General features: G+C 52.4%; 1 protein-coding gene across 1 annotated transcript in view; it reads right to left on the reverse strand.

Moving 5' to 3' along the window:
- The window catches only part of HMCN2 (hemicentin 2), a 160,315-nt gene that overhangs the window by 81,273 nt on the left and 51,626 nt on the right, over positions 1-27,416 (reverse strand). Inside the window, exons 19-28 of the mRNA XM_064291328.1 lie at positions 25,156-25,300; positions 21,575-21,687; positions 21,300-21,459; positions 19,483-19,648; positions 10,506-10,633; positions 7,516-7,770; positions 6,587-6,673; positions 1,927-2,121; positions 614-744; positions 136-283 (exon numbers count right to left, since the gene is read on the reverse strand). Coding sequence (XP_064147398.1) covers positions 136-283; positions 614-744; positions 1,927-2,121; positions 6,587-6,673; positions 7,516-7,770; positions 10,506-10,633; positions 19,483-19,648; positions 21,300-21,459; positions 21,575-21,687; positions 25,156-25,300 — 1,528 coding nt within the window. The remainder of the gene's footprint in view (positions 1-135; positions 284-613; positions 745-1,926; positions 2,122-6,586; positions 6,674-7,515; positions 7,771-10,505; positions 10,634-19,482; positions 19,649-21,299; positions 21,460-21,574; positions 21,688-25,155; positions 25,301-27,416) is intronic.

A 27,416-nucleotide genomic window follows, 5' to 3' on the forward strand; every position in this document is an offset into this window, starting at 1 on the left:
CCTGGCACACATTTGGTGGTCAATACAAACAGTTGAACACACACAAGCGAAGGGTGCAGGGCCTCCAGCCATCCATCACCCCACCCAGCCCCTGCAAAGTCTGCCCTCTCCCTCTGGCCCCCGGGGTTCACTCACTGAGCACCAGGAGCTCAAAGTCCCTCTGGGCCATCCCGGCCTGGTTCTCAGCTCGGCATGAGTAGAGGCCAGAGTCGCCCTCCTGGACCCTGGGGAAGTGGAGGGACCGGGCCCCATCTAGGAGGTGGTGGCTGCCAGCCTCAGGGATCTGAGTGGACAAGGCCAGAGAGAGCTGGTGAGCCACCCACTTTAGTGATGAGGAAACTGAGGCCCAGGGAGGGCAAGGGACTTGCCCAGGGTCCCACAGCTGGCTGGTAACCAGAACCCCAGTGACCTACTCTCTCTACCATGTAGTCTCCCAGACTTGATCATGATACCACTATCCCTACTAACCTGAATCCCACCTCCCTGCCATCCCCAAAGACACCTGTCACCGTCTTACCACCACACCATAGAACATTATGGAGAACACCTGTCCAGAAGGTCAGTCCCCTATATAGATCCCATCCCCAGCTGTCTGCCCCAGGGGGTCACCCACCAGCTGCCCATCCTTGAGCCACTCGATCTCGGGGGCAGGAAAACCATTCGCATCACACTCCAGCGTCAGGGACTGCCCAGCCATGCCCGACATGTTGGCCTTGCGTCCATCCTCCCGGATGCTGGGGGGCACTTGAGGAACAAGGAGAAGCAGAGGAGCTGCCCCGCCTTGGAGAGGCACATCCACCTGGACCTAGCCTGGGTCATTCTCCGTAGCCTGGACAGGAAGCCGTGGCTCCCTCCCCACCTACAGATTCTCTGGACCAGTCATCCCAGCTCCTGGTCTGGCTGTGGCCTGGGGAGCTCTGCAGGCCTGGGGATGCTACATCTCTCAGGATGTCAAATAGGAGGCTGCCGCAGCCTTGCTAGAATGGGCACACCCTTGGTTGGCCCAGCCACTGGTGCTGCCCTCTCTGATACTCAGCTTTGCAAGATACTGAGACCTCTGGGTCCATCCTGTCCTTAGAAACAGCTCGTGGTCACAGTCCCCAGGAAGGCCCCACCCCAGTCCCCAGAGTCAGGATCTGAAGCATGGGCATGTCTTCGCAACAAACCACCAGAGCAATTCATTAGATGGTGAGCCGGGTGGCTGGTCATGGGAACTACAAAGTGACAATTAAAAAGAAAAAAAAACACCATTGCCGTTGTCAATTCTGACTCATAGCAACCATATAGGACAGAGTAGAACTGCCCCATAGGGGTTCCAAGGAGGAACTGGTGGATTCCAACTGTTGACCTATTATTAGTTAGCAGCCAAGCTCTTAACCACAGTGCCACCAGGGCTCCAAGGTGACCATTAAGAGGCAGTAAAACCAACCAAGGCTCAGATCCAGCCTGTTGGCAAGGAGAACCCCACCTGCTGTGCCCATGTTAAGGTAAAGCAGTAGAGCTCCTCTCCCTCCTTACACGCTGGAGGTGGGCTTTGAGGTTCTCCATTAAAACAGGGCTCATTCTAAAATCAATTCACCTATTAGACCATTTTAAAAGCCATTTATGGAGTTCTGGGTGCTTCCCCCCATATGTGATCTCCTTGGGGATCTCTCTGGGGAAGTGGGGGCACCCAGTGCAACCTGTCGTTCTCCCAACACCCTCAAACCCTCCCCTCTCTAGGCTCACAGGGGCAGGGACTGCAGCCTCCCCTGCAGTGAGCCCTTGCGAGCTCACACTGCCACCTCTGGGCACCCAGTGTGCCCCCAGGCCCTGGAATCCTAGGGACCTCTGGCCAGACCAGGGCATAGGAGGTTGGTACACACCATTCTCCAGGTCCCCGCAGCAGCCACCACCCGGCCCCCCAGCTCTGGGGTCCCTACTTACCATGGACCACCAGCTTGGCCCTCCTGGATGTGGAGCCTGCCTCATTGGTGGCCTGGCACTCATAGTCACCGCTATCCGTGGGCGAGACTGAGGCCAAGAACAGAGACCCTTCATCCAGCACTGCCACGCCCGGCCGGCCATGCAGGGGCTCCGCAGACAGGCTCTTCCTCCATGTGACCTGCGGCTTAGGCGTGCCTGGCAGGGCCCACAGGATCATCAGCACCAAACACACTTTTCCCCCACGTGTCTCCTCCTTTGCAAACGTCGCTCCCCCTTCAGTACCCGGGTCCAAGCACCTCGCTCACCTCCAGGCTGGGAGGAGCAGCTGCCCTGAGAGCCACCTTCCCCTCAGTGCTGCATGTCCACACTGGCTCCTGTCTCTCCGGGGGCCCACAAGCCTGTTCTCAGTTTCCCTTCTCAGTGAGGGCCCGTCAGCCCACCTCATTTAGAACTGCACCCCCACCTAGCACTCCCAGTCTACCTTGTGTGATTTTTGTTTTTTGGGGGGGTTTCTCATCACCTCCTACTTTCTAACCTGCCCTGGAATGCACTTGACTTCGGTCTTTATTTTTTGTTGGCTATCACACCCCCCCACCATGAGATTCCATAAGAACCTGTCTGGTTGCCTGCTGCACCCCTAGCCCCAGGGCGGTTCCTGGCATGTAGCAGGAGTACAGCTGAAACCAGGTGCTGTCGTATTACTCTAACTCATGGAGACTCCGTGTGCTCCATAAGGTTTTCTTTTTTCTTTTATTTTTGTTGTCTTTGTTGAGAATATACACAGCAAAACATATACCAACTTAATAATTTCTGCATGTACAATTCAGTGACATTGATTACATTCGAGTTGTGCAACCATTCACACCCTCCTTTTCTGAGTTGTTCCTCCCCCATTAACAAAAACTCACTGCCCCCTCAGGTTCCTATCTAATCTTTTGAGTTGCTGTTGGCACTTTAATCCCATATAGCTAGTTCTTTAAAAGAGAATAATGCTCAAGGCAGACTTTTTTTTACTAGTTAAGCTGAACTATTGTGTGGGTTTAAGAAAACATCAGGGGATAGTTTTGGTTTATGGCTTAAAGACTATCTCAGGGCAAAGTTTCAGGGGTTCATCCAGCATCCATGGCTCTAGAAAGTCTGGAGTCCATGAAAATTTGAAATTCTGGTCTGCATTTTCCCCCTTTTGATCAGGATTCTTCTATAGAATCTTTGATCAAAACGTTCAATAATGATAGCGGGGCACCATCCAGTTCTTCTGGTCTCATGGCAAAGGAGGCAGCTGTTCGTGGGGGCAGGTAGCCACCTATTCCACTTCCACCTGCTACTCCTGACTCTCCTTCTTCCTCTGTTGCTCCAGGTGAATAGAGACCAATTGCTGTGCTCCACAGAGTTGTCAGTGGCTGACGTTTCAGAAGTAGATCACCAAGCCTTTCTTCTAAGGCGCCTCTGCTTGGACTCCAACATGTTGGTTAGCAGTCAAGTGTACTAACCCTCTGCACCACCCAGGGACTCCAGATGGGCAGTAACCCCTGCTAATTGAATGAACAAATGAAGGAGGCTGCTGTGCTCCACGCTCTGCATTTTGCCGCCAGATGAAGGCACGAATGGCGCTGGCACCTGCTCTGCCCAGCAGGGTCACTTAGCACACGCCAGTGGTCACTTTGCTGGCCACACCCCCAGCCCCTCTGTGAGTGGCACGACCCCCATGGATTCCCTCCTGGGACACTCCTCATGTTGGGCTGTCCACCGTCTGTCTCTGCCCGCGGCCTGTCAGCTCCAAGGGCCTGGTGTGTGGTGGGTGTGCAACATGCAGTCACCTCACTTGGCTGTGTGTGCAGCCATCTCTCTGAAGCCCCAGCCCTTAGAGCCAGGCCTAGCACACAGTAAGTCTTCACACCAGTGTTGAATGAATGGCCCAACCATCCAAGCAGCACACACAGGTGAGATGCAGCGCCGCCTAGTGGTCACAGCAGAGTTCGGGGCACATGACCTGTGCGAGTCCCAGCTCTGCCTGACCTGCCCAATCCTCAGGAGAGCGGTGGCCACACTTGCGCTCTGCACACTCAGCCCTCACCTGCCTTCTTATCTCCTTTAATGCTGGGTAGGAAGACAGGCTGCGGGCTGTCAGATGTCAGGGCTGCACCCCCAACTCACAGGTCAGTACCCTCGCCCCTCCATCACACAGCACCCATCATTTCTGCCAACACCTGTCATCAGGACTCCCCAAAATTGCTAATACTAGTTATCAGGAATAACACCCCCCACTTTATCTGCCATCTCTCTATCAGTGTGGGGCACCCTTTGAAGACAAATTCTCCCTGTCTCTTTCATCCTCTTTGCTGTGAGGGAAGAAGGGGCTAATGGAGGGAGGGGTGAGCTAGCCCCTTTAGATGGGCATGGGATAGGGAGTTGAGATATGGCACCCAGAGGCATCCTAGGTATCACCTCTTCCAGGAGGTTCCCCTGCCTTACTCCACCCTACATCAACAGCTCCCACCTTAAAGTGCTGGAAACTCCTTTCCTGTTTGGTACTTGCCTCTGGTGTGAGGGAAAGGGCTCAGGGCCTGGGGGGCCTGTGTTCATGGCCACCCACTTTCTGTGCATCTTTAGGTAAGTTACTTAATCTCTCTGTGCCTGTTTTCTCATAGAATCCTCTGCCATTTTCCTTTGTACCTGCCCAGGATGCTGGCTGGAGAGCCCCACCCCCAGGGCCCTGCTCTCAGCACTTGAGACACACACACGTGCACACACGCACATACACCTGTGTGCACACACACACCCCTCCCAGCTCCTTCAGCTTCTCCCTGAGATCTTGTCCCATCTCCATCCCTCCCACTACCCAGGGAACAAGGGCTTCAGGGCTGTTGAGATTGTAAGGGTTCATCTGGGCCAGCTGCTGGCCTGGAGGAGGCATTGGGTTTTCAACAGCAGAATTTTTTTTTTTTAATGCAAAAACCCTAACCAATAAAATAGTTTTAACTGCAGAAGTTCCCTGAAGCACTGTGAAGGGAAGATTCCAGGAGCCACAGAGCTGCAGCTGAAAATCACTCAGCTCACCCCCTCCCACCCCACCCCCACCCCCACCCCCACCCCCCGTGTTACATGGTCAAGAGAGGAGCAATGATTTGTCCAATGTCAGCAACACAGGCAGTCACCTACTTAAAAAGGAAGGTCAAGGGCTCACCGTGGTCAGGGCAAGGAAGTGTTTATCTGGCGGGGTGTGCTGACGAGGCTGAACACTGGATAGGCCCCTGACTAGCCAGGGCTGAATGTGGGGATTATGGGCAGCAGGAGAGTATTAAGAGGGCAGGAGGCCTGTGCTGGTGGCTCCCACCTCCCCAGAGCAGAACATTTGCTTGCTATTATTATCAGAGAGTGACACAAGGTGGCGCCATGGTCAAGGGACTGGAAACTTGGGGCCACTCCAGGGTGGGCAGCTGTAGTCAGGGGAACCTGCAGGTTCCTAGAGCTCCATGCAGGGTGCCTGCCTCCTGCCCAGGATGTGGTGGGCAGCTGGCCACCACCCATCCCTGAGCTAAAGCCGGCCCCGCTCTTCCCTGCCTCCCCTTCTGACCTGTCCCAGGGACCCCCTTGGGAGCCCTGCGGCAGGAAGAAGCAGAGCTGAGACTGAAACCAGCTTTCCTGGCTCCTGCCAGGGCTCTTCCTGATCTGCCGCTTGCTACTTATCCACCTACCATTCTAGGGGATGCCACCCAATCGTGGGAAGACATTATGCCCTCAGGAGGCAAGAAGCTCACAAGACAAACAGAAAATGCTCATACATGAGCCTAAAGCCAAAAGAAGCAAGCTGGTCTGGGAGTGGGACCAGCTGGGTGGGCAGGGAGGCTTTACAGAAAAGTGGCATTTTTCATTCCACACATTCCCCCCGAGCTCCCACTACACACCAGGCACCGTGCTGGGACCTGGAAAACTCATGCTGTCCCACCAACTTGTCCCAGCACTGGTAGTACCCCACTATACAGATGAGGAAGCTGAGGCTCAGAAAGGTAATGTAAACTGCCCCAAGTTACACAGACAGGAAGGGTCGAAGCAGACCTCAAGGCTGAGCAGCTAACGGCAGAGGTATACGTCTTGGCTCCACGCTGCGCTGCCACCCCAAAGGGGGCCCCAAAGAGCTGGTTTACCCAGGACTGAGTGAACCCATCCTCCATGAGCAAGTCTGGGGCTTGGGGAGAGGCAGGGGCCACCAAGCCCCAATGCACAAGGACCCTTGGGCCTTCCTCAGCCCTAGCTGTCACAATCACCCAGGTTCCCTGCCTCGGGTCTCCCGCAGCAGACACAGAGGGGCATGGGTCTAAAGAAAGAGGCAGGGATGGTGTCAAACCAGACAACACTCTGTCATTACCACCTGGCTGTTTGACCCCAAGCAAGTCACTTAGCCCCTCTGTCCCTGATTGCCCTAATAAAAGGGGGCTATTTTTAATGCTAATACCCATCCTATAGGGTGATCAATGGGACAAAATGCCTGGCATAGCTCTGGCAAGCAGCAAGGACCCCATAAGCTTCCATAATTCATAGGTACTACCCATTTTACCCATAGTGTGTGATCCAGGGCACTGGAATGTGGACTGGAAGGAGGGACTCCTCCCTAGCCTGGCCCACCCTTCACCTCCCCAGCTCACTCCAGCCCCAGTCTCACCTCTGACAGGGCATGGGAGGCTGGCATTCTCTCCCGCCACTCGCTCCAGCAGGCCATTGGTCTCATCAGCCTCCCAGTGTGGTGGCTCTGGTGGGAGGCGACATGAACATGCTCAATCTCCAGGACCCAAGGGTTGGCACTCCCCCAAGGATCCAGGGCTAGCAGGGAGGGCATCCCTTCTCCAGAACCCCAGTTGGACATAAGGAGGGGCACAAGCCCCATGGTCTGGCCCACGGGGCCAGTGGAGCTGGCTTGCCACCTGCAGGACAAGTCCCCAGGGCCACAATCCCACAGGATGGAAGGCTGAGCTTGGTTGAGTTCCCAATCACAAGGGGCTGAGCACTGTCCTTCCAGTAGCAGCTTTGCAACTTCATTTTAAATTAATAAATATTTATATTCATAATAGTGAAAAATCCTAGCACTGTTGATCCAGAACTTTCTGTGCTCCAGGCACTTCACACACATTCTCTTGCTGACCCCTCACGTATTACTGGGCACCTTTTACAGATGAGAGAACTAGAGATCACAGGGTATAAATGACCGGCTTGTGGCTGCCCAGCTAATAAGTGGGAAAGGCTGGACTTGGGCTCACTAGCCCAGGGTGTGTTCTGACCACCCCATGAACTCAGAAGCCCCACAGATCACAGGCCTGAGGGGAAAGAGAACAGGGAATCCCCTGGTGGTGGCTGGGAGGACCTACCTACCACCACCCACTGGGCTGACCAAGGCTCTCAGACACCCGGCCTGCCCAACAGCTGCACTCAGAGGGGGTGGGGGTGCTGTGCCCAGGGAAGTCCCAGAGAGGGCAAGGGCTCTGACCCCAGGAAGGAAGGTGACAAGCCCAGAGCAGCAGACAAGCATCTCACAAGTCTAAGCTGTGGCTGGAGGGAGATAAGGAGACGTGAGTCCTAGGGTTCGGGGGGACTCACCCAGCACTCTGAGCTCCAGCTCCCATGTGTCCACTCCAGCACTGTTGGAGGCCTCACAGCGGTACATCCCAGAATCGGAGGCTTTGATGGCTGCAAAGTGGACAGAACCCTCAGGCTCCTGGTCCTGCAGGGCCACCCCATCCTTGGTCCAGCTCAGCCGGGGCTTCGGGCTGCCCTCCGCCACGCAGTTCAGATCCAAGGCTTCTCCAGTCAGCACCTTCAGCATGTGCGGGCCAAGCTGCACCTGAGGGGGGACTGACAGGGCCACGGGAGGGGTCAAGACAGGGGATCCCAGACCCCTGGTCCATGGCGAGGGCCCTACCTGCAGCAGGGCTCCCCACACCCCTATACATCACCTACCAGCAACATTACCACTGTGGGAGGCAATTTAAGCCTGCCAACTTCTTGCTTTGTCAAGAAGAGACAATTGGACACCCTATTTTTAGACCTCCAAAAGTGAGTAGAATCTGGCCTTTTACCCACACGCACTCGCTCTCATGAATCACTCACTCCTTGATGCTTAGTTGGTTTATTTCGCCCCAGACTCACTTGAGGACCACCATGCAAGCGTCCAGCTTAGTGCACACATGGGGAGACTGAGGCCCAGAGGGGGAGAGACGGACACACAGTAAGGCTGGGAGGCAGCACACAGAGGAGGCTCAAAGCCCGTGACCGGGTAAGATGGCTCAGCCCCTCACCAGCCACATGACCCTGCACAAGTACCCACACCAGCCAGAGCCTCAGTTTCCCCCACATGACAAAGCTTCCCTGAGGATGACATGAGACTCACTTGGCACTAAAGTGATCAACCCAAAAGCCTGGCCCACAGTGGGTGCCTCTTATTAGGCTACAATTATTCTCATTATTCCCACCTCTCTCCTTCCCTTCCCTCGGCTGGTGGTTGGGTGCAGGGTGGATTTTGTTTCTTTTGGAATCATGTTTTCAAGTCACTTTCTTGTCCTCCATCCCATTTGGTGCTTCCTACAGGGCAGGGGATGCCAGGACCATTTTGCAGATGAGAAAGCTGAGACTCAGAAAGGTTATGTGACTTGGTCAGAGTCACCCGCTCACTTAGCTGGCAGGAGCTGGAATGGGCATCAGTTCTGGGTCTGTGTGGCCAGGAACCCAGGGGGCCCCTCGTGGGGCTAGACCAGATGGGCCTAGGTGAATTCTTATAGCCCAGGGCTACCTGGCTTTGAGTGCTGTGTGACAGACTGGGACAAGTGGTCCTGGCCCTCAGGGGAGACTGAGAAACACTCACTCCCTTCCCTGCTTCTGAGGAGGAGCCCAGAGATGAGACCGTAGGTGAGAATCTGAACCCTGGGCAGAAACCGCCCCTTGGCCCAGGACCCCACTGACCAGGAGGGCTCCCTACCCAGGAGCACGAGAGTGTACATGCCTCTCTACCTGTCTGTCTGTCTGTCTCTCACATGTTTGCTAAAGATAATAACAGCTCCCACTGTGCTGAGTGCTTTACGTCACCAACACCTTCTTACAACTATGAGATGAGCATTATCATGGACCCCACTTTACAAGGGAGAAGCTGAGGCTCAGAGAAGCCAAGTATCTGGCCTCAGGTCACACAACAGTGAGTGGCAGAGCCAGAATTTGAACCCAGCTCTGCTGACTCTGAGGCCCTGCTCATTATCCTTCCTCCCCGCTTCATATCTCTCTTACAGGCTTATACAAACCTTGGAGCTTCTCCCTCTCTGGGCCTCAGCCTGTCTATCTGTGAAATGGGCCGTTAGTTTAGATTGGGGGTCAGAAAATTATTTCTGCAAAGGACCAGATAGTAAATATTTTAGGATGTGTGGGCCGGGCCATCTCTGTTTCAATTACTCGATCCTGCTGATGCAGCGCAAAACCAGACGTAAACAATACATAAGCAAGTGTGCATGGCTGGGTTCCAATAACACTTTATTTATGGACACTGAAATTTGAATTTTTTCTCTTTCTGGTCATTAAAAAAATGGGAAAACCATTCTTCCCTGAGGGCTATACAGAAGCAAGTCGTGGGCCAGATTTGGCCCATAGGTTGTAGTTTGCTGACCCCTGTCTTAGATGACCCCTTGGGCTCTTTGAGATGTCAACTCTCTGCCTCTTTGATGTGGTAATTGACTGGCTTCCTTTGGGAAACCCTGGTGGCATAGTGGTTAAGTGTTATGGTTGCTAACCAAAGGGTTGGCAGTTCGAATCCGCCAGGCGTTCCTTGGAAACTCTATGGGGTGGTTCTACTCTGTCCTATAGGGTCACTATGAGTCAGAATCAACTCAATGGCACTGTGTTTTTGGTTTGGTTTGGCTTCCTTTGAGTGAGTCCTGGACACCCAGGTGAACGCTCACTTGTGGGATCCCAGGTCTATGAACCAAAAGAGGAAGTGACGCACGTAGAAAGCACAGCATGGGGACTGGCACACAGCCGGTGCTCACTAGGTGGCAAGGACTACAGTGGTTGGTGTTCCAAGTGCCCCAGTGACTGGGCATAGGTGGGGGATTGGGAAGGGCCTCTTCTGGGAGCAGCAGGGGCAAGAGGAGGCTCAGAGCAGGCATCCCATGAGCCACTGCCTCTTGACACCTACAAACTCTGGGCCCCTGTGGCTGGGCCCAGGCACTGGGCAGAGACGCTCTCAGGCCCCACTTGTCACTGCTCCCCTTCACAGGACCCCTCTGAAAACCCAAGTCCCCCACCAGCCTAGGCCCCTGCTAGGCCCTGCCCTCTATTTTCATGGGGCTTCTGAATAGCCTGTCCAGGCCCAACTGAGGGGCATAGAGAGAGATAGAGAAAGGGGCTGGAGGAGAAGGAGAGACAGGACTTGGGAAGGACAGGAAGAGCTGTAGGGTGCCATGGATGGAATGACAGAGCTGGGCATGGAAACAAGAGTCGAGGGAGATCGGAGTGAGCTGAGAAGGGCTAAGGAAAAGACAGAAGGAAGAGCAGGGCACTGAGTGCTGGGGAGCAGGGTCTGAGGGAGAGAGAGACCCAGGCCCTACCTTGCACCCCGAGGATGTAGTGGCGGGTGGCAGACCCTGCGGGGTTACTGGCCTTGCACTGGTAGTGGCCACTGTCGCTGACCTGGATCTGGGTCAGACGTAGGGAGCCAGATGGGAGGAGGCTGTGCCTGCAGAAGGAGAGGGACACTGGTGAGACCCTAACCAACCCCTGCACCACTGGAAAGGCCTCAGGACCGAACTCGAACCAGCCGCCTCCCCTGGAAGGCCTTCCAAGACTACATCAGTTTTCATCAGGTTGACATCTGGGCCCCCTTCAGGCTCGGCCCTCAGAATCCAGCATGTCCTCCATTCCCCCCACCCCCACCCCCACCCCACCCCACATTTACTTCCCTGAGCAAAGGCTCAGGAGCTGCCAGGCCAGGGCCAAATCCCACCCTTCCTGGTGTAACAGGGAAAGAGCACTAGATGAGTTCACCAGCTTGGGTTTGGGTCCAAACTCTGAACCCTTCCTAGCTATGTCCCCTTGGGCAAGTCGCTTCACCTCTTGGTGCCTCTGTGTCCTCATCTGGAGAATGGGAATAAGGGCCTGCCCCTGGGGCTGGTGAAGAATCAATCCACTGTGGGCCCAGCCAAGGCCTGGCACCTGGTTACCGTGCCATCCCTGCTGACTGCTGGCAACAGCCTGCATGGTGGGGATAAACCCCACTGAGGAAGACACCACGGCTTTGAGAAGATGCCACCAGCCCCAAGGTCTCCTGCTCTCAGTGCTGGGGCCAGCCTGATTCCTGAATCAGTGCCTTTTGTTGTTCTGTTGCCCAGATCTGTGCTGAGGGCCCTCCAGGAGGAAGCTGCTGAGCCCCCACCTCACCGACCCCCCCTTCAACCCAGCCCACCTTGCTGAAGTCACCTGACCCTCATCCCACAGCAAGCTGGGATCCCCAGCCAGGTTCCTGCAGCTGGGTCAGACCCCAAGGGGCCCCTGCAGACATGATGTCACCAGCCCACATGTGCTAGCTCCCTGCAGTCCTTGCCCCCATAAAAGAGAGGGAAGTTATGGCCACTGGCCCAGGATGGCCCTAAGAGCAAGCAGCCAGCACTGGGTTGGGAAACCCCAAGGCCAGTCCTCCAGGGTCTAGCCCATTAAAGGTTACCAGCTGGGTGTTGAAGCCAGACTGGCCTGGGTTCCAGTCCTGGTTCCCACCTCCCTTTCTGTTGAGTCTCAATTTCCTCTTCTGTAAAATAGGATCATCATAGCCCCAGCTTCTCAGGCAGCTGTAAGGATCACGTGAGATGCTACAAGCAAAGCTCAGGGGGACAGAGTTACCAAACAGGTCAATTCACTCGCTGTGCAGCCTCAAACTACTCGCCTTGCCCTGCTGGGCCTTAGTCTCTCCATCTGTAAAATGGAGTAATAATCCTCCTGCCCAGTGACATCCCCCCGTCAGTTTGTCCCAAGCATCCAGCATGCACATGGGACAAGTTCTCTGAGGACTGTTGACCCCAACCCTGGGCCAGACCACCTGAGTCTCCATCCTGCTCTGCCATATGCTTGCTGCCTGAGGCTGTCTCATTTTGGAAAATAGAGACGGTAATATCACTTACCCCTCACACGGTTGTCGAGAGGATTGAATGATAATTCACAGAACAGTGCCTGGGGCAGAGATGCCTCAACAAAGGGCAGCTGTTACCACGGTGATGGCTGCGCTTCCGCATAGGATACACAACACTGCTTTGCATGTTTTAAAACATTGACGTAAATGGTGTCGTGTGGAAGTGTACAGGCTAGTTCATTGGTTCTCACTGTTATACGGTATCCCTTGTGTGACCATCCCAGATTTTATTAATGAATTCCCCTTTAGGTGGATATTTAGGCACTTAGTTTCTTTCTCTTCTCCTTCCTTTTTGTTTTCTTTCTTCGTTTCTCCTTTCTTTTCTTTCTTGCTTGCTTGCTTTCTCTCTCTTTCTCCTTCCCTCCTTCCCCTCCCTCCTTGCTTTGTCTCTCTTCCCCTCTTGTTCTCTCTTCCCAAACCCCCCTCACCAACAGAGCCCTCTGCGTGCTGTCACTCCTGTCTCTCATACACAGGGGTGGCACTGCTAGACCGCAGGCTCAGGCAGAGTCCAGTGCTCATTCCTTGCAGGGCAGTAGCCCTTATCAGAATCTCCCAGGGGTGTGTGAAATGTGCAGATTCCCAGGCCCCTCCCCAGAGACTGACTCCTGACTCCGTATGTGTGTGTGTATGTGTGTGTGTATGTGTGAGGGGGCCGCTCTGATACAGGTGGTCAGAGGATCACCCCTTGGGAACACTGTCCAGGGATACAAAGAACTGCCTCTGCCCCAGGAAGCAGAGCAGATAGGAGCAGGGCTTTGGCAGCAAGTGGCCCTGATGTGAACTACCATTCTGCCACTTACAGGCTGACCTTGTGCCAGGGATTCCATGTCCCTGAGCCTCAGTTTCCTTATCTGGAAAATGGGAATGATAAGCATATCCATTTCATGGACATGGTATGAAATGACAAGATGCTTGTAAAGCTTCAGTGTCTGGGACATAGCATGTGCTCAGTGGATGGCCCTACTATTAGTATGACACGAACCCCTGCTAGTGTCTGGGTTCTAGCCTCCCAGTCTCCAATCAGCTGGGCAACCCTGAGCCGGTCAGTTTATCTTTAAAGTGTGGAGGAAAAAGAGGAAAAAGACCATACATGTTTATTTGTTCAGGATGGGTAAACACTTCCCTTGCATGACTCCACTTCCCCAGCCTGGGTTTTCTCATCCACGGCGTTTTTTAAGTTAAATCATGTTGACGTGTCAACACTCACCAAGCAAGGGCCAAATTCGTTTGAGGCTGAATCATATACACCCAATTGCACTCAGAGCTAGGATGCAGTTCCTGCCCCAGACCTTGTTGCAACCCCTCAGCTAGCAAAACAGGGACAACAGGGGTCAGTGGGAAAAGGTCTGGACCAGGAATCCGGAGCTGTGGGTCCAAGGTCCAACTCTGCTACAGACATGCTGGGCAACCTTGGGCAGGGCAATTGACATCTCTGAGCTTCACATTCTTCACATTCAGAAAGGCACTCAATTATCTCAGAGGTTGCCTTTCAGTTCTTCTGAGAACTTTAAAGACCATAGAACCCCTCACTCCCTCCCTCGTCCAGCCCTTAAAAGGATAGGAGGTGGGAGTACCGTGGGAAAAAAATATACAAGAAACTTCCAAAAGTGGAAACAACGCTCAACAATAAGAGTAGGCACCATGTTGCCCTTCTTATAACCATCACACCCAGATCATTTCTCAGAAAAGGGGTGCTGTATCACAAAAGAGAAATGGAGGAAGGGAGAATCCATTTTACAGATTTACAAGCTGAGGCCTCGAAAGGCCAAAGGACCCAGTGTCTGCCCTGCAGAGCCTGTGCCTGCTCTAAATTCTAATCTGGCCATGTCACTGCCCTGCTTCCTCCATGGCTGCCCACTGCTCCCCAGACAAAGTCCAAGCTCAGCAGCATGGCCTTTAGGGGTCTACACGGTCCAGCCCCCTCTGTCCCCTGACCTTACCACATGCATCTCCTGCATGGTGGCCCTGGATTACTTGTCCTTTCTTAGAGGGGAAGGTCCATGTCACCTCCACACATACATTGCAGTTCTTTCTCCCTGGGATATTCTTCCAGCTCTTGTTCACCTGGATAGCATCTGCTCATCCTTCAATAATTAGATACCACCTCCTCCAGGAAGCCTGCCCGGATGTGCCAGGGTGGTAAGTGCCTCCTATGGGTTCATTCAGCTGCCTGCACCTCCCCCATCACAGCTCTTACCACACTGGCTTATGACTGCCTGTTACCTGCCTGACTCCCCCTTAGACTGTGGGCTCCAAAACAGCACATTCCCATCAGGCTTTGTATTCCCAGAACCTTGCCCTAATCTAGCCCAGAGCAATGCCCTTTATTGTGACCCCTGGTCGAGCTCCAGTGAGACTTGGGCAAAGGGTAAAGCAGGAGCAATTGGGCCTGGCTGGACAGGAGGTGGCCACGGGGGCTTCCAGGGCAGCCCACTACCTCCTGCCTCTGTCCCCTCATAGCTCTCCTTCTTTGTTGCCGGAGGCTTAGCTGGAGGTTTGGAACTGCAGCCTGTTGGGAGAGGTGGGAGGAAACGGGAAGACACCGAGTCTCTCCAAGGAACAGGCAGCTGTGGAGCGTGCAGCGTAATTAGTGGAAGGGACTCCACCGTGGTGCATGTAGCCAGATGGCTCCATGCAGCACCCAGATGAGAGCACAGTGAGGTTTGTGGGGAATTTCCTGTTTATGACATCCACCAGGCTTTGAGCCTTCCCCATTGGCAGCCAAGCTCGCACAGCCAGCCCCACGCACTCAGATGGGGGAAGCGGGGCCCCAGAGGTGACCTCACAGGCAGAACGCTGCCCTAGAGCTCCACAGAGGACCCACCTGCCAGAGAGACCAAAGGGCAGTACTTGGGTAATGCACATCTCCAGGCAACCTGTCTACCTCATTCCCCACTCACACCTCCCAGGCAGCCCCGCTCCGGCTCATCTCTCCAACTCTTGCTTACCCTCTGTGACTCAGATGAGGCTGGCTCCCAGTTACACGCTCCTGAAGACTTCACACCTGTGGTTTATCACACCTGTGACTACCTGTCACTGCCTGGAAGGAGAAGCCAGGTCTGCCTTGGTCCCAGAGTATCTCTGGTTCTTAGCCCAGGCCCTGGCCCATAATAGGTGCTCAATAAATACCTGATGACAAATTCCAGCTGTCCTCTGTCCACGGCACTGTTCCCCCATCTGTCTCAAAGCCTCTTGTGCTCTCCAGCCCCTCTTCAAGACTGCACAGGCTTTAACTCTTCCATGACACCTTCTCTGATGACTCCAGGCCAAGTTCAACTTTCTTGCTCTGAGCTGCATCAAGCCCAGTTCAGCCAATTGCTCACTCATTCATTTGATAAAGAGCCATGGGTTCAAGGCAGCCCAGGTGCTGCTGAGGCTGAGGAAATGACCCTGTCCTCAGGGAGCTTAAAGTTTGGCTTCTTCACCTGTGCCCCAGTCCCTCTTGCTGTCTCTCGTGATGTTCATCTTGCTGCCTCAATTTATAATGGGCCCAAACTCCCAGCCTCATGGTGTCAGCAGAGACCTTCATGAGTCCCATCAATGGCCATTCAAGGAACTGCACTCTCCACAGTTACCCATCCCACTGAGGGCTGAGCCTAACCCACAGGGCACACAGTTGGGCAACACTCAACAGATGCCCATTGCATGCCAACTTCATGCCAGGCCCTGTGTCTGCTGGGGCTGGGCAGGGACTGATCCTGGGCCAGACAAGGGCCCCACCCACCGGGACCTGTCAGCCTGGAGGGGCCCCTTTGCCACAAGTGGCAGCCCTGGCCCTCATCTCCGTACTGTGGCTGAACCATCACTGACCCTTATAAACAGCCACAAATGGAAAAGCTAAGCTGGAAAAATTTAGGAAGAGGTGCTTGATACAGAGCTTTGGAAACCTAACAGCCAAGCACAATATGAGAGAGAGAATATGACATCCCAAAAGCCCAGATAAGGCAGGTCTTCCAGCGATGGTGCAGACGCCAGCAGCATCTGTCAACTATTGAGCGCCTCCTGTGTGCCGCCACGCAGCTAAGCACCTCCAATGCACATTCTCACTTGAATGTAAGTCACTTGTAAGTCAGGCAGGTCCTACCATCTTCACCCCCTTTTAGAGAGGAGAAGACTGAGACTCAGGGTGATGAAGTCCTGCTGCTCACGGCCACACAGCTGCTCAGGACAGAAGTGAGACTCGACTCCTGGACTGCAGCCATGCTCCTCACTGCTGTGGTGATATAAATGTCCAACTCTGAGGTTTAGTTAATATGACTGTTCCCTCAGGCTAACGTGACCCGGCTTCTGAGCTGCCAGGCCAGGAACCAGCATGAGCTGTGACAATCTACTAAGGTGGACACCCCACAAGGGGCCCCTGGCCTGTCCAGGCCACACCACTGGCTTACGAGGAGCGAGAAGCTTTTCTCCTGGGTCACGTGTACCCCAGCTGCTGCCCTCACCTCTCAGCTCTGGGTTACCTGGGGCATAGCTCCCTTGCAGAGGAGGCAGTGGATGAGTTGACTACCCTATAGCATCTTCTGGAGTGGGGAAGGGGAGAAGGGTGATGGGAGGATAAAAATAAGAAAACTAGGAGCAGCAAGACAGAAGCAGCGCCATCCTCTCACCGCCCCCTCTCCACCACTGCTCCCCTTGCCTCCCCCGATTGCAGTTGAACTTGGCCCCGTTTGGGACCCTGGCCGGCTGCCCCCGGGAGCCAGAGCCGGAGCCAGGAGTGCTCACAGCTGTCCCAGCCACACATCAGAATCCCAAACAAACACTGTTGCCTAGAAACACCGCCTCGCCCCAGCATCCCCAGGCTGAATCATGGGACCAGAGCTGCTAGACCACTGCCCGTCCAACCCTTTCATTTCTCAGACAGGAAGACTGAGGTCCAGAGTGGGGGAGGTCTTGGTCAAGTTCACATAGTGAATTGGGGCAAAGCTGGGATCAGAACCCAGGCCTCTTTCCACCTTAATTCACGTGTCCAATGAGTTCTCTCCCAGGTGCTATTTCAGCACAGTCCTGGGCACATGATACTGCTCAATAAATGCTGTAGGCTTCAATTGTGAGTCCACAACCCAGACACTCTTTTCAAACACAACAGCCCCTCAGGAAAATAAGCATCCGATGATCATTCCCACACTTGGACTTAGCCGTTGCTTTCGGGACTGTACCCCAAGGAAATAACCCAGAAGATAAAGAGGAGCATTTGTGCAAAGACGTTCCAGCAGCCCCATCTAGTGCTGTCTAAAACTGGCAATTAATCACATGCCCCGAACAGAGGGACAGCTTAGCAATGGTGGGAGCTGAACGCCCTGGAATGTTCTTTTGCCCTTTCAAATGGAAAGCAAGTGACAAGGGCCAGGATGAATGAAGAAAAGGGATAAAGGGGGGAAATCAATAATAAGGCCAGAATACAAGGCACACAAAGTTAGGTTCTAAAAAGCATCTACATGTTCATCAACGAAGCAGAAGGGACTGTGGACACAGGTGGGTCGTTTAGAATTCAATGGCTACTTGAGCCCCTGATATGTTTTCTTTTAATAGAATTTTCTGACTCTGGGGATCTAGCATACCTATGAGTTTAAAATATTCTCCAGAATCTCCTGAGAAAACAGTTGCCTGCCTGACCTGGGCCGGGAAGCGTGTGTGTGTGTGTGTGTGTGTGTGTGTGTGTGTGTGTCTTTGTGCATATCTGTGGATATTTGTGTCTGTGTGCATGTTTGTATGTATGTGTGCTGTGTCTGTGTGCTTGCCTGTATCCTTGCGCCTGTGTGTGCTCACGTCTTGTGCATGTCTGCATATGTTCGTGCCTATGTGGGTGTCTATGTGTACACATCTGTGTAAGCATTAAGGCCCAGGCCTGGGAGGTAGAAGCTGGGGATCCCAGTTCCCCTACAACCATGTGCTTTTGTTTTCCATGGCCTGTGAAAAACACCAGTCACCTCTGTATACCACAAGAGTGGTATTTAAATAATGTCCACTTTATAGATGGAAAAACAGGCCCAGAGGACTAGTAGCCACCGGAGCTCACCCGAAACCAGGAAGGAAGCAGTGTGGGTTCACAGTCGGGTCTGATGAACTCCCCGTCTGAGCTTTTAACCTACTGCCCCTCCCCCACCCCTCTGCCCAAGGCATATTTTCCTTCCTCATTTAGATAAACTCCCAGAATCTCATAAATCTCAAGGGAAAAATGCAAGCCAGCGAGAAGTGGAGAGGGCAAAGGAGAAAGAACGGAACAAAATTCTGGGATTGCAAAAGCACTTCTTGCAAATTTATCGCTCCCGGTTGACCTATTAACGCATCACAACAAGGAGGGGTGGACAAATAGGAATGTGGCTCCCCATTTCAGTAACAGGCCATAAATAAACAAGCATGTGGCCCACGCCACCCAGCCTAGGCGCTCAGGACCACGCCTTCTGGGGAGAGATGCAGACTCCTCTGGACCCAGCTAAGAGTGAAAAGTCCCCTACACACCTTCCCCATGACACAGAGCTTCATCCACACCTGGGGGAAGGGGTGGAGAGACATGGCAGACTTAGCCCGGGGCCCTCGCAGCTCTCTCCCTCAGCTGGCAGAGGTCCCCAGCCATGCTTGGGGTGCACAGGTATTGGCTAAGGCTTGGAACGGCCTACCAAACAGACATTCTGAGACACAGAGACACATGTGTGGGTGTCGTCAGGGAGAGGGGGCTGCTTGGACACCTGCTCAATCTGGAACTTCTCAAAGACCTTGCCAGAGCTGATGTCACTGGCCAGAGCTGCAGTCCCTTCTCAAGGTCAAGGATTCCTGTCCCATAGGCCAGAACCACCATCCCACACACTCCTCCCTGGGGGGTAAGGCTTGGCTTTGAAGAATGCCCAAAGACAGCTTCCTAGCTCACCAGCCAGCCTCCTAGCTCACTGCCCACCCCCAGTATCCCAAGGTGGGGCCTGCCAAGGGCCTGGAGGGGTGAGGGATAAAAACTCTGAGTCCAAACACCCGGCTGCCAAACACCTGGGTCTGCGGCAGTAGGCGCGCTGGCAGCCTGTGTAACAGTCAGGACGCCGTCCCAACCCTGGCTTTCTCTTCTCTTGCTGCAGGGCCATGAGCCACTTGCCCCACCTCTCTGAGCCTCAATCGCCCCAGCTTAGTCCAGATCACAGGGACTGCTGAGAGGATTAACTGACCCAGCAGCAGTGCGTGGGGTACTCAGAAGGGGCTCTCGCCCTGGATGTCCATGCACCCTTAGAGGTCCACTGAGAAGCTTCAGGTCTATGGATCCCCTGCGGAACACGCCTGTGTTCGGAAGCGAATGAACACCCCCTAGGGGGTCCACACAGTCCAACAACACACTTGCTTGGTCATTGGTTGCCTTGAGGCCAGTTATCCCTCAACCCCCAAGCTCTACCCCTTCCTCCACCCGAGGCTGCTCGACTGGTTACCTGTCCCGGACAAGCGGCATCAGGCGGGAATCCTTCATCCAGGTGACCAGTGGGGATGGGGAACCCTGGGCCTCACATTCCAGGGTCACCTCTTCACCGGCCTTAGCTGTGACACTCAGGGACCCGTCTGCATCCTGTGAGCCATTCACATGAATCTTGGGCTTGGCTGTGGGTGAAAGCAAGCAGGAGCTATGAGCGGCACAGGGATGAATAGGATGGGGGAGGGGTGCAGAGGAGACCAGAGCAGCTCCCCAATGAAGCAGAGGTGGTGCTGTGACCCCCAGGAGGCCCAGAAGGTGGGTGTGGCTCTGTTATAACAGGGAGGTTACAGGCTACCAGTGGGGCTCAGATCCAAAAGTTCTCGCTCAATCCTTTCCCTCCACCCGCCCCCCACAACCACTCTCCCTCAGAAACTTCTTTCCCTGATGACTCTAACATGGTCTCTCCTGCTGCAGTGCCTATACCTCCTCTGGCTTCTCTTCATCCTGGTGTCCCTTCCCCAGGGACATTCTGGCAAATTCCATCCTCCTCTCTCCCTTCTCCTGCTTGATCATCTCATTTATTCCCCAGACATCCACCAAACTCTCTCTCTGGTTCTCTCAAAGCCCAGCAGGGGATTTATAATTACCTGTGCACGTCACCTCCGTCTCCTGTTAAGCTGAAAATTGCTGTTGATGGCAGAGGTTACATCGTACTCCTCCTTCCTTATGCCCCCACCCCCAATGTCTAGCTTGTGCTCATACAGTGAAGGCACCAGAGACATGTCTGACAACAGTAATTAAACAAGCCAGCCAGGTGGGGACATCAGCCCATCTAGCCTTCATCTGTCCCCCACACAATCACACCAGGAGTCATTCATTCAGAAAGAAACTCTCCCTTAAAAAAAAAAAAGGTTGCAAGATAAAAATATTGGCTCTAAGAGAAAAAAAAGAAAAGCCCCATTGCTGTTGAGTCTATTCCGACTCAGCAACCCTATAGGACAGAGTAAAGTTGCCCCATAGGGTTTCCAAGGAGTGGTTTGTGAATTTGAACTGCTGACCTTTTGGTTAGCAGCCAAACTTTTAACGACTGCACCTCCAGGGCTCCAAGAGAGTAGGATGGAAAAGATTGGCTTGTGTATTTGTTCACTCAACACTGACACAGCTACTGAGTGCCCAGCCTTGTCATGGATGCTGGGGACACACCAGCAAAGGAGACAGGCCTAGTCCCTATCCTCATGGTTCTTAAGATGCATGGGGAATAGTGGCACCAGTCAGCTCAATATGCAAGTACTGTTTAATCACAATTGTGTTGACTGCTATGAAAGGGAACTTCCAGAACGTTTACAGCAAGATGACTTGATCCAGGCAGCAAGATAGGCGAAAGCTAAGATCTGATGGCTGGAGGAGTCAGCTGGGACAAGAGGTGAGGGGAGGGGAGGAAGGCATTTCATACAGAGGGAAGTGAATGTGCGAAGGCCCTGAGGCAGGAAGGAGCATTTAAGAAAATGAAAGGAGGCCAGAGGGTCTGGGGCACAGAGAGCAGGGAAAGAGGCTAGAGAGGGGACTAACTGGGAGAGAGGGGATGTTGGTGAGGTCTAGTGCAAGGCCTTGTGGTCTTTCCCAGGCTTGTTACAAGGGGCTGGTTGGAACTGCTCTTAAAGTCTACCCACACCACTTGGGACAGTGCTCCAAGAGAGGAGAACTTTGGTTTATGTACTTTCAGAAGAAAACAATTTAGATACAGGATTGGCCAGGGGTCACTGCAAGGAAGACGCAGGTACAGTCAGGCTGTCCACCCCCTGCCCCTCTCCCAGGACTGGGGCCATCATCACTCACTGTTCACAGAGAGTCGAATCTCCTGGCTAGAGAAGCCCACAGCGTTGGTGGCCGTGCACACATAGGTCCCTGCATCCTGGGCGAACGGCTGGGCAATGACCAGAGTGCCATCCTTACTCACATTGTAGCGGGGACCCCTGGAAGTCAGGGCGTTGGTTTCCTAGGGCAGAGCCACAGGTGACATCAGCAGAGCCCTCACACCCCACAGCAACTTGCATCAGTCCCCCTCCCATGATGTACTGGGGCTCACCTATCTGGTGTTGGGCTCTACTTACCTTGGTCCACATAATGGTTGGTGTGGGAACTCCTGAGGCCAAGCAGGGAAGAGAGGCTGAGATGCCTTCACTGGTGACATGGTGGGTGGCAGTGGGCTGGATTCTAGGTGGCACTTTTAAAAGTAAACCAATTTCAACAGGAGAATAAAAATGACATTGCATCTACAGCTACCAGTGCCTGAACCAAACCAAACCTGTTGCCCGTCAAGTTGATTCCAATTCATAGTGACCCTATATAACACAGTAGAGCTGCCCCACAGGGTTTCCAAGGAGTGGCTGGTGGATTCAAACTGCCAACCTTTTTTGGTTAGCAGCTGAGCTCTTAACCACTGCGCCACCAGGGCTCCACCAGTGCCTGACCATGATCGAATTCATTGCCCCAAATGAGAGGGCTGCCTGCAGTCAGGAACCAGCTGTGCTCATTTCTTTGCTCTGGGACTTTGGATAAACCACTTAATCTCTTGTACCCATATTCCCTGATCAGTAAAAAAGGAGAAATTAACTCCAGTTCTCTGCCCACTCCCGCAGGGATAGACAGATGAGAAATGGCAGAAAAGAGTGTTCACGGAACACAGAGAACTCAAAAAAGGTGTCAAACCCATGCTGGGCACCACCCAGATCTGCAGCCGTGAAAACGGTGGTCTCTAGAAAAGCGAGGGAAGGGGAAATTGGGCGTGGAAAAGTCAGGAGGGGAGCCAGAAGCCATGGCCTCCAACTGTACCACTTGAAGCTCCATTAAGGACAGAAATGTCTTCTGGAGTCTCCTAGGTGGCCAAAGCCAAAACCAAGAAAAATCAAACCCATTGCCATCGAGTCGATTCTGACTCATAGCAACCCCATCTGTTACAGAGTAGAACTGCCCCATAGGTTTTTTTCAGGGGGTGGGGGCTGTAATTTTTTATGGAAGCAGATCACCAAGCCGTTCTTCCACCGTACTGCTGGGTGGGTTTGAACTGCCAACCTTTAGGTTAGCAGTTGAATGCAAACCATTTGTGCCATCCAGGGACCGTGGCCAACAAGTCAATATATATTCTTTGGATAGAAATGAATTGAGCCAAGAGGGACCGTGCTGGTTCAAGCCAGCCCTGCAGATGGGCTGTGCCATGCAGGGTGGGAAGTCAGGGGTGTGACATTGTGCAGGAGGTAGTCCAGGTCTATCCCAGGCGTGCTGTTTGCTGGTGTGTGGTCTTGGTGAGTTACCTCACCTCTCAGCTGCCTTAACTTCAAAATGTGGAGTCTTTAAAAAGCCTGCCTCTTAGGAAAAAAACCCATTGCTGTCACGTCAACTCTGACTCATGGAAACCCTACAGGACAGAGGAGAACTGCCTCATAGGTTTCTGAGGAGCAGCTGATGGATTTGAAGGGCCAACCTTTTGGTGAGCAGCAGAGCCACCAGGGCTCCAGGCTTCTTAGGGTAGTTGTGAAAGCCCCATACGATGGTGTTTTATTATCCAGTGACGAAAAGAAATCAGTTTAGGGCAGTGAAACTATTCCGTATGCTACTGTAATGGTGGATACATGACATTATGCATTTGTCAAAACTCATAAAACTGTACAACACAAAGAGTAAATCCTAGTGTAAACTGTGGACTTTAGTTTATCAGTTATGACAGATGATGGACCACACGGATGCAAGATGTTGTTAACCAGAGGAGAAGATGTGTGCAGGGGGAGAGAGGGCATATGGGAACCCTCTGTACTCTCTGTACAGTTTTTCTGTAAACCTAAAACTTCTCTAAAAAAGAAAAGTCCATTAAAATTTAAGTGAAAACAAATACAGACCCCAGGAGAGGGCTGGCATGTGGAAAGTGCTCAGCCTTCCACTGTGATTATTTACTGGGACTGAGGGAGAGAAGACACCTGGTTCCAGGCTCAGCCCCTCTCTGAACTCTGGTTCTTTCTCTCTAAAACTGGGAAGGGTGTTCTTCCTGCTTACCTCTCAGGAGTTTTATGAAACAAATGGGGGATTGCGGGGAGGGGGGAATATTAACGTGCTTGGTAAATTACAAAATATCACCAAACTTAGTTTTAAAATTCTCACCTTACATTAAAAAGAACAGTAAGACCAGGTTGGGCGAGGGCAGGAAAGCAGGAACCCTCAGACGCTGGGAGTGGGAGGACAACCGGGCCAAATACACTAAAAGTGCATTTTCCGTGACTCAAAAATCAATCCACAATAATTAAGTGATGCTAAGGAAAGAACTGGTCGTGTGGGCAGAGCTCTAGTACATGAATGTTCACTCTCACTAGTGAAAAACTCGACAGCGGGCAGAGGGCATCATGGCACATCCAAGACAGCAGGCAGAGGGCATCATGGCACTTCCAAACGGAGCGTGGCAGCCATGAAACCTGTGCTTTCGATGCTTAGTAACAGAGAAAACAGTCAGGATACATTGTTAAACTTAGGCTGCAGGACAGTAATACAATGCAGCCCAGTTTGGTTTCAAAATATTTATTCGTATCATGAGTCGGAATCAACTCAATGGCAACAGGCTTGATTTTTTGGTATATGAAGAATTTATAGATATAAATATGCAGATATATATATATAAGAATATATATAATTTCTATATATAATACATAGAAATTTATAATTTACGACAGGGTTCTATTCTGTCTACACCATTATAAGTTGGTTCTGATACAATTCAAATACCTCATTTAACATTTTTTTTCATTATTGTTGCCTTTTATTATCAGTATCTTTATAAATCCAATCTTCATTTATCTTTAGGGGTTGGAAACATTACATCTGAGAATGACATCAGAAGAAAATTACACATGGCAACATTCAATGTAGTACATATTACTAACAAAAAAACCCCCAAAAAACCAAACCCAGTGCTGTCGAGTCAATTCCGACTCATAGAAACCCTATAGCACAGAGTAGAACCGCCCCATAGAGTTTCCAAGGAGTACCTGGCAGATTCGAACTGCTGACCCTTTGGTTAGCAGCCATAGCACTTAACCACTACGCCACCAGGGTTTCCATTACTAACAACAAGATGTACAAAAATAAAGAACGGTCGTAAGTGTGGTTTGTCATAACATGAACACATCGTAAATCAGGGAATACCTGTACGTATACCCATTGCCATCAAGTTGATTCTGAATCATGGTGATCTCATGTGTTACGCTGTAGAACTGCTCCATAAGGTTTTCTTGGCTATAATCTTTATGGAAGCAGATGGCCAGGGTTTTCTGGGTGGGTTCCAACAACCAACCTTTTAGGTTAGTAGTTGAACATAAACCATTTATGCCACCCAGGGACCTTTAAACACACTGGCACACAGATATACATAGCATGGCATTTATATATAGTATGTGTACATGTTCACGTGTGTATACAGTACAAAAAGATACACATTAAAATGTAAAATCCGGTTATTCTTAGCTAGTGGTATTACAGGTTTGTTTTTGGGTTTTTTTACCTGTCAAATCCCTAATTTTCCTACAGTGAATATGTATTATTTGTGTGATTTTTTTTATATAAAGTGTCTCAAGGCCAAGTTCCCCCATGCACCTTCCCCCACCCCAACCTACTCCCACCCCACTGCCACCGCCCTGGGGCTGGGACTCACCCTGGACCATTAGCTCCACATCCCGCTGCTGAGAGCCGGCGGTGTTAGTGACCACACAGCTGTACCTCCCCGAGTCCTCCTGCAGTGCCTGGTCAAGGTGGAGGCTGCCGTCCACTCGGATAGTGTGTCGGCTGCCAGGTGGGAGCTGGTGAGGGTGGGAAACACACCTTGGGCCATGGGCCCCTCAGAGCCAGCTACGAGAGGACTCTCAAGAAACCACACTGTCCACCAGCCCAGCAGGGAACAGGAGGGATCAAGAAGCCAGGGTTGAGGGGCTGAGGGATGTGATATGGGTGGTGTCATGACTGCCCAGCCCCCACCTCTACTCTGAGACTCGTCCACCCCCCACAGACCCTGCAGGGCTGTGGGTCTGGGCCCTGCCCACCCCTGACCCCACCTCTCCCATGGCTGGCTGGACCAGGGTCGACTGGACATCTGAACCAGCAGGACCACCTGAAGTGTCTCCTGGGAAGTGGGCTTGAGGCCAGAGTCTTTACTAGTTGGGGCTGAAGCCCAGGGCTCTGAGGCCACAGAGAAGAAGGACAACCCGCCTTCAGGCAGAGAAGAAGAGAACAGAGCAGAGCAAGGTGGCACCACTTGAGCTATGATGCCAGAGACAGAGGCAGAGAAAGCAGCTCCTCGTGGCTCCCCAGTCTGTCCACCTCAGGACTAGGGTGAGGTGGGTGAGTGTTGGTCCAGACAGGGCCTAGGACAAACCCTATAAGGATTTCCAGGCAGTCCATTCTGGAGAAGAAACCCATAAAGCCTTCCCACCAGGGCTGAGCCTGCTTTTGGTGGACCTCATCCCTGTCCTGTGAGCCCTGGCTGCATCTTCTGTCAAAATTAAAAAAAAAAATTTTTTTCAGAGGGAAAAAAAAAACAGGTGATTAATTCTAAACCATAGGGATGTATAGAGAGAGATCCCTCGAGCTAGGGAAACCAACAAAGGCCTTATGGAGGGATGGCATGTAATCTCTAAAGGCCAAAGAGAGTAGGTATTTTAGGTCATATGATCTCTGTCACACTCAACTCTGCTGTTGTAGCATAAAAGCAGCTGTATATGAAACATAAGCAAGTGGATACAGCTGGGTTCCAATAAAACGTGGATTATTAAAGCAGACCGCGGCCCGCGGGCTGTAGTTTGCTAACTCCTGCCTCAGGTTTTAAAGCATGGGCTGTGGAGTCAGCAGACCTGGGTGCCAGTCCTAGCTTGGCCACTGACTAGCTCTGTGATCTTGAACACGTGATTTAATCTTGCTAAATAAGGCTCAGTTTCCTCACCTGTAAAATGAGGGAAACAACAGACCCCTCCTTCCAGGTTAGGTGTGAGGATTGAAAGAGAAAACACCCATGGGGGCATGCCCAGCACTGGCCTCTGTGTACTCAACACCCAGCCGCTCTACTTCTATAACTGCTGTTGTTCAAGGGCAGGAGAAGGATAGGCAGGTGGAAATGACAGGGAAAGGTGTTCCTGGTGGCAGGAATGGCACGTGCTAAAGCACCGATGCAGGAAAGCAGAAGGTTCATTTGGGGAGCAGTAAGTTGTAAGGCCTGGCAGGAACATGAAACAGATACAGGGAAATAGTTAAAATGGCAACAGGTGGGGCTGGGCAGATAGGCTAAGGGGCTGGTACTGACTTTGGTAGGCAGTGGGTGGTCCTGGCTGGAGCCCTGTCAGGAAGCTCTGGTACTAGCCTGAGAGGGGAAGGCAAGGCCTGGTGTCTATGTTCTGCTTGTCTGGGGCCCCTTCAGTTAAAACAGAGATAAGGACACCTCTTTATAGACTCAAGGGTACAGGGACTCCTGGCATGTCTGAGGACAGGGCAGAAAATTGAAGGAAAAGGGAAAGGCAAAGAGTGAATAGGAGAGCAGAAACAGAAGAAAATAAAGAAAATCAAATCGATATGAATGAATTTGATTCATTCATTCAGTAGGTAAACTATACCCAAGCATGTCAATGTGCTAGGTATTCAGGGCAAATATTAAACTAGCCAATGTCACATCTCTACCCTGGAACAATGAGAACAGGGGTGATGAATGCATTGCGTTTGGATGGAGACTAACCTGCCACTTCCCTGGCCCCCAGCCCGCACACTGATAATGACCAAGGTGCTCCTGCTGAGCCCCATGGCGGCCACAGCCACCATCCATCCATCAGCAGGGCTTTAGAGGGCGACAGGTGCTATCGGTGCATTATCACAGAAGGTTCTGGAAAGGGGCAGGAAAGAGAGGGAGGACGAGGACATTCCAAAAAGGAGGAC

Source organism: Loxodonta africana, chromosome 9 (genome assembly GCF_030014295.1).
Source record: "Loxodonta africana isolate mLoxAfr1 chromosome 9, mLoxAfr1.hap2, whole genome shotgun sequence".
Classification (NCBI taxonomy): domain Eukaryota; kingdom Metazoa; phylum Chordata; class Mammalia; order Proboscidea; family Elephantidae; genus Loxodonta; species Loxodonta africana.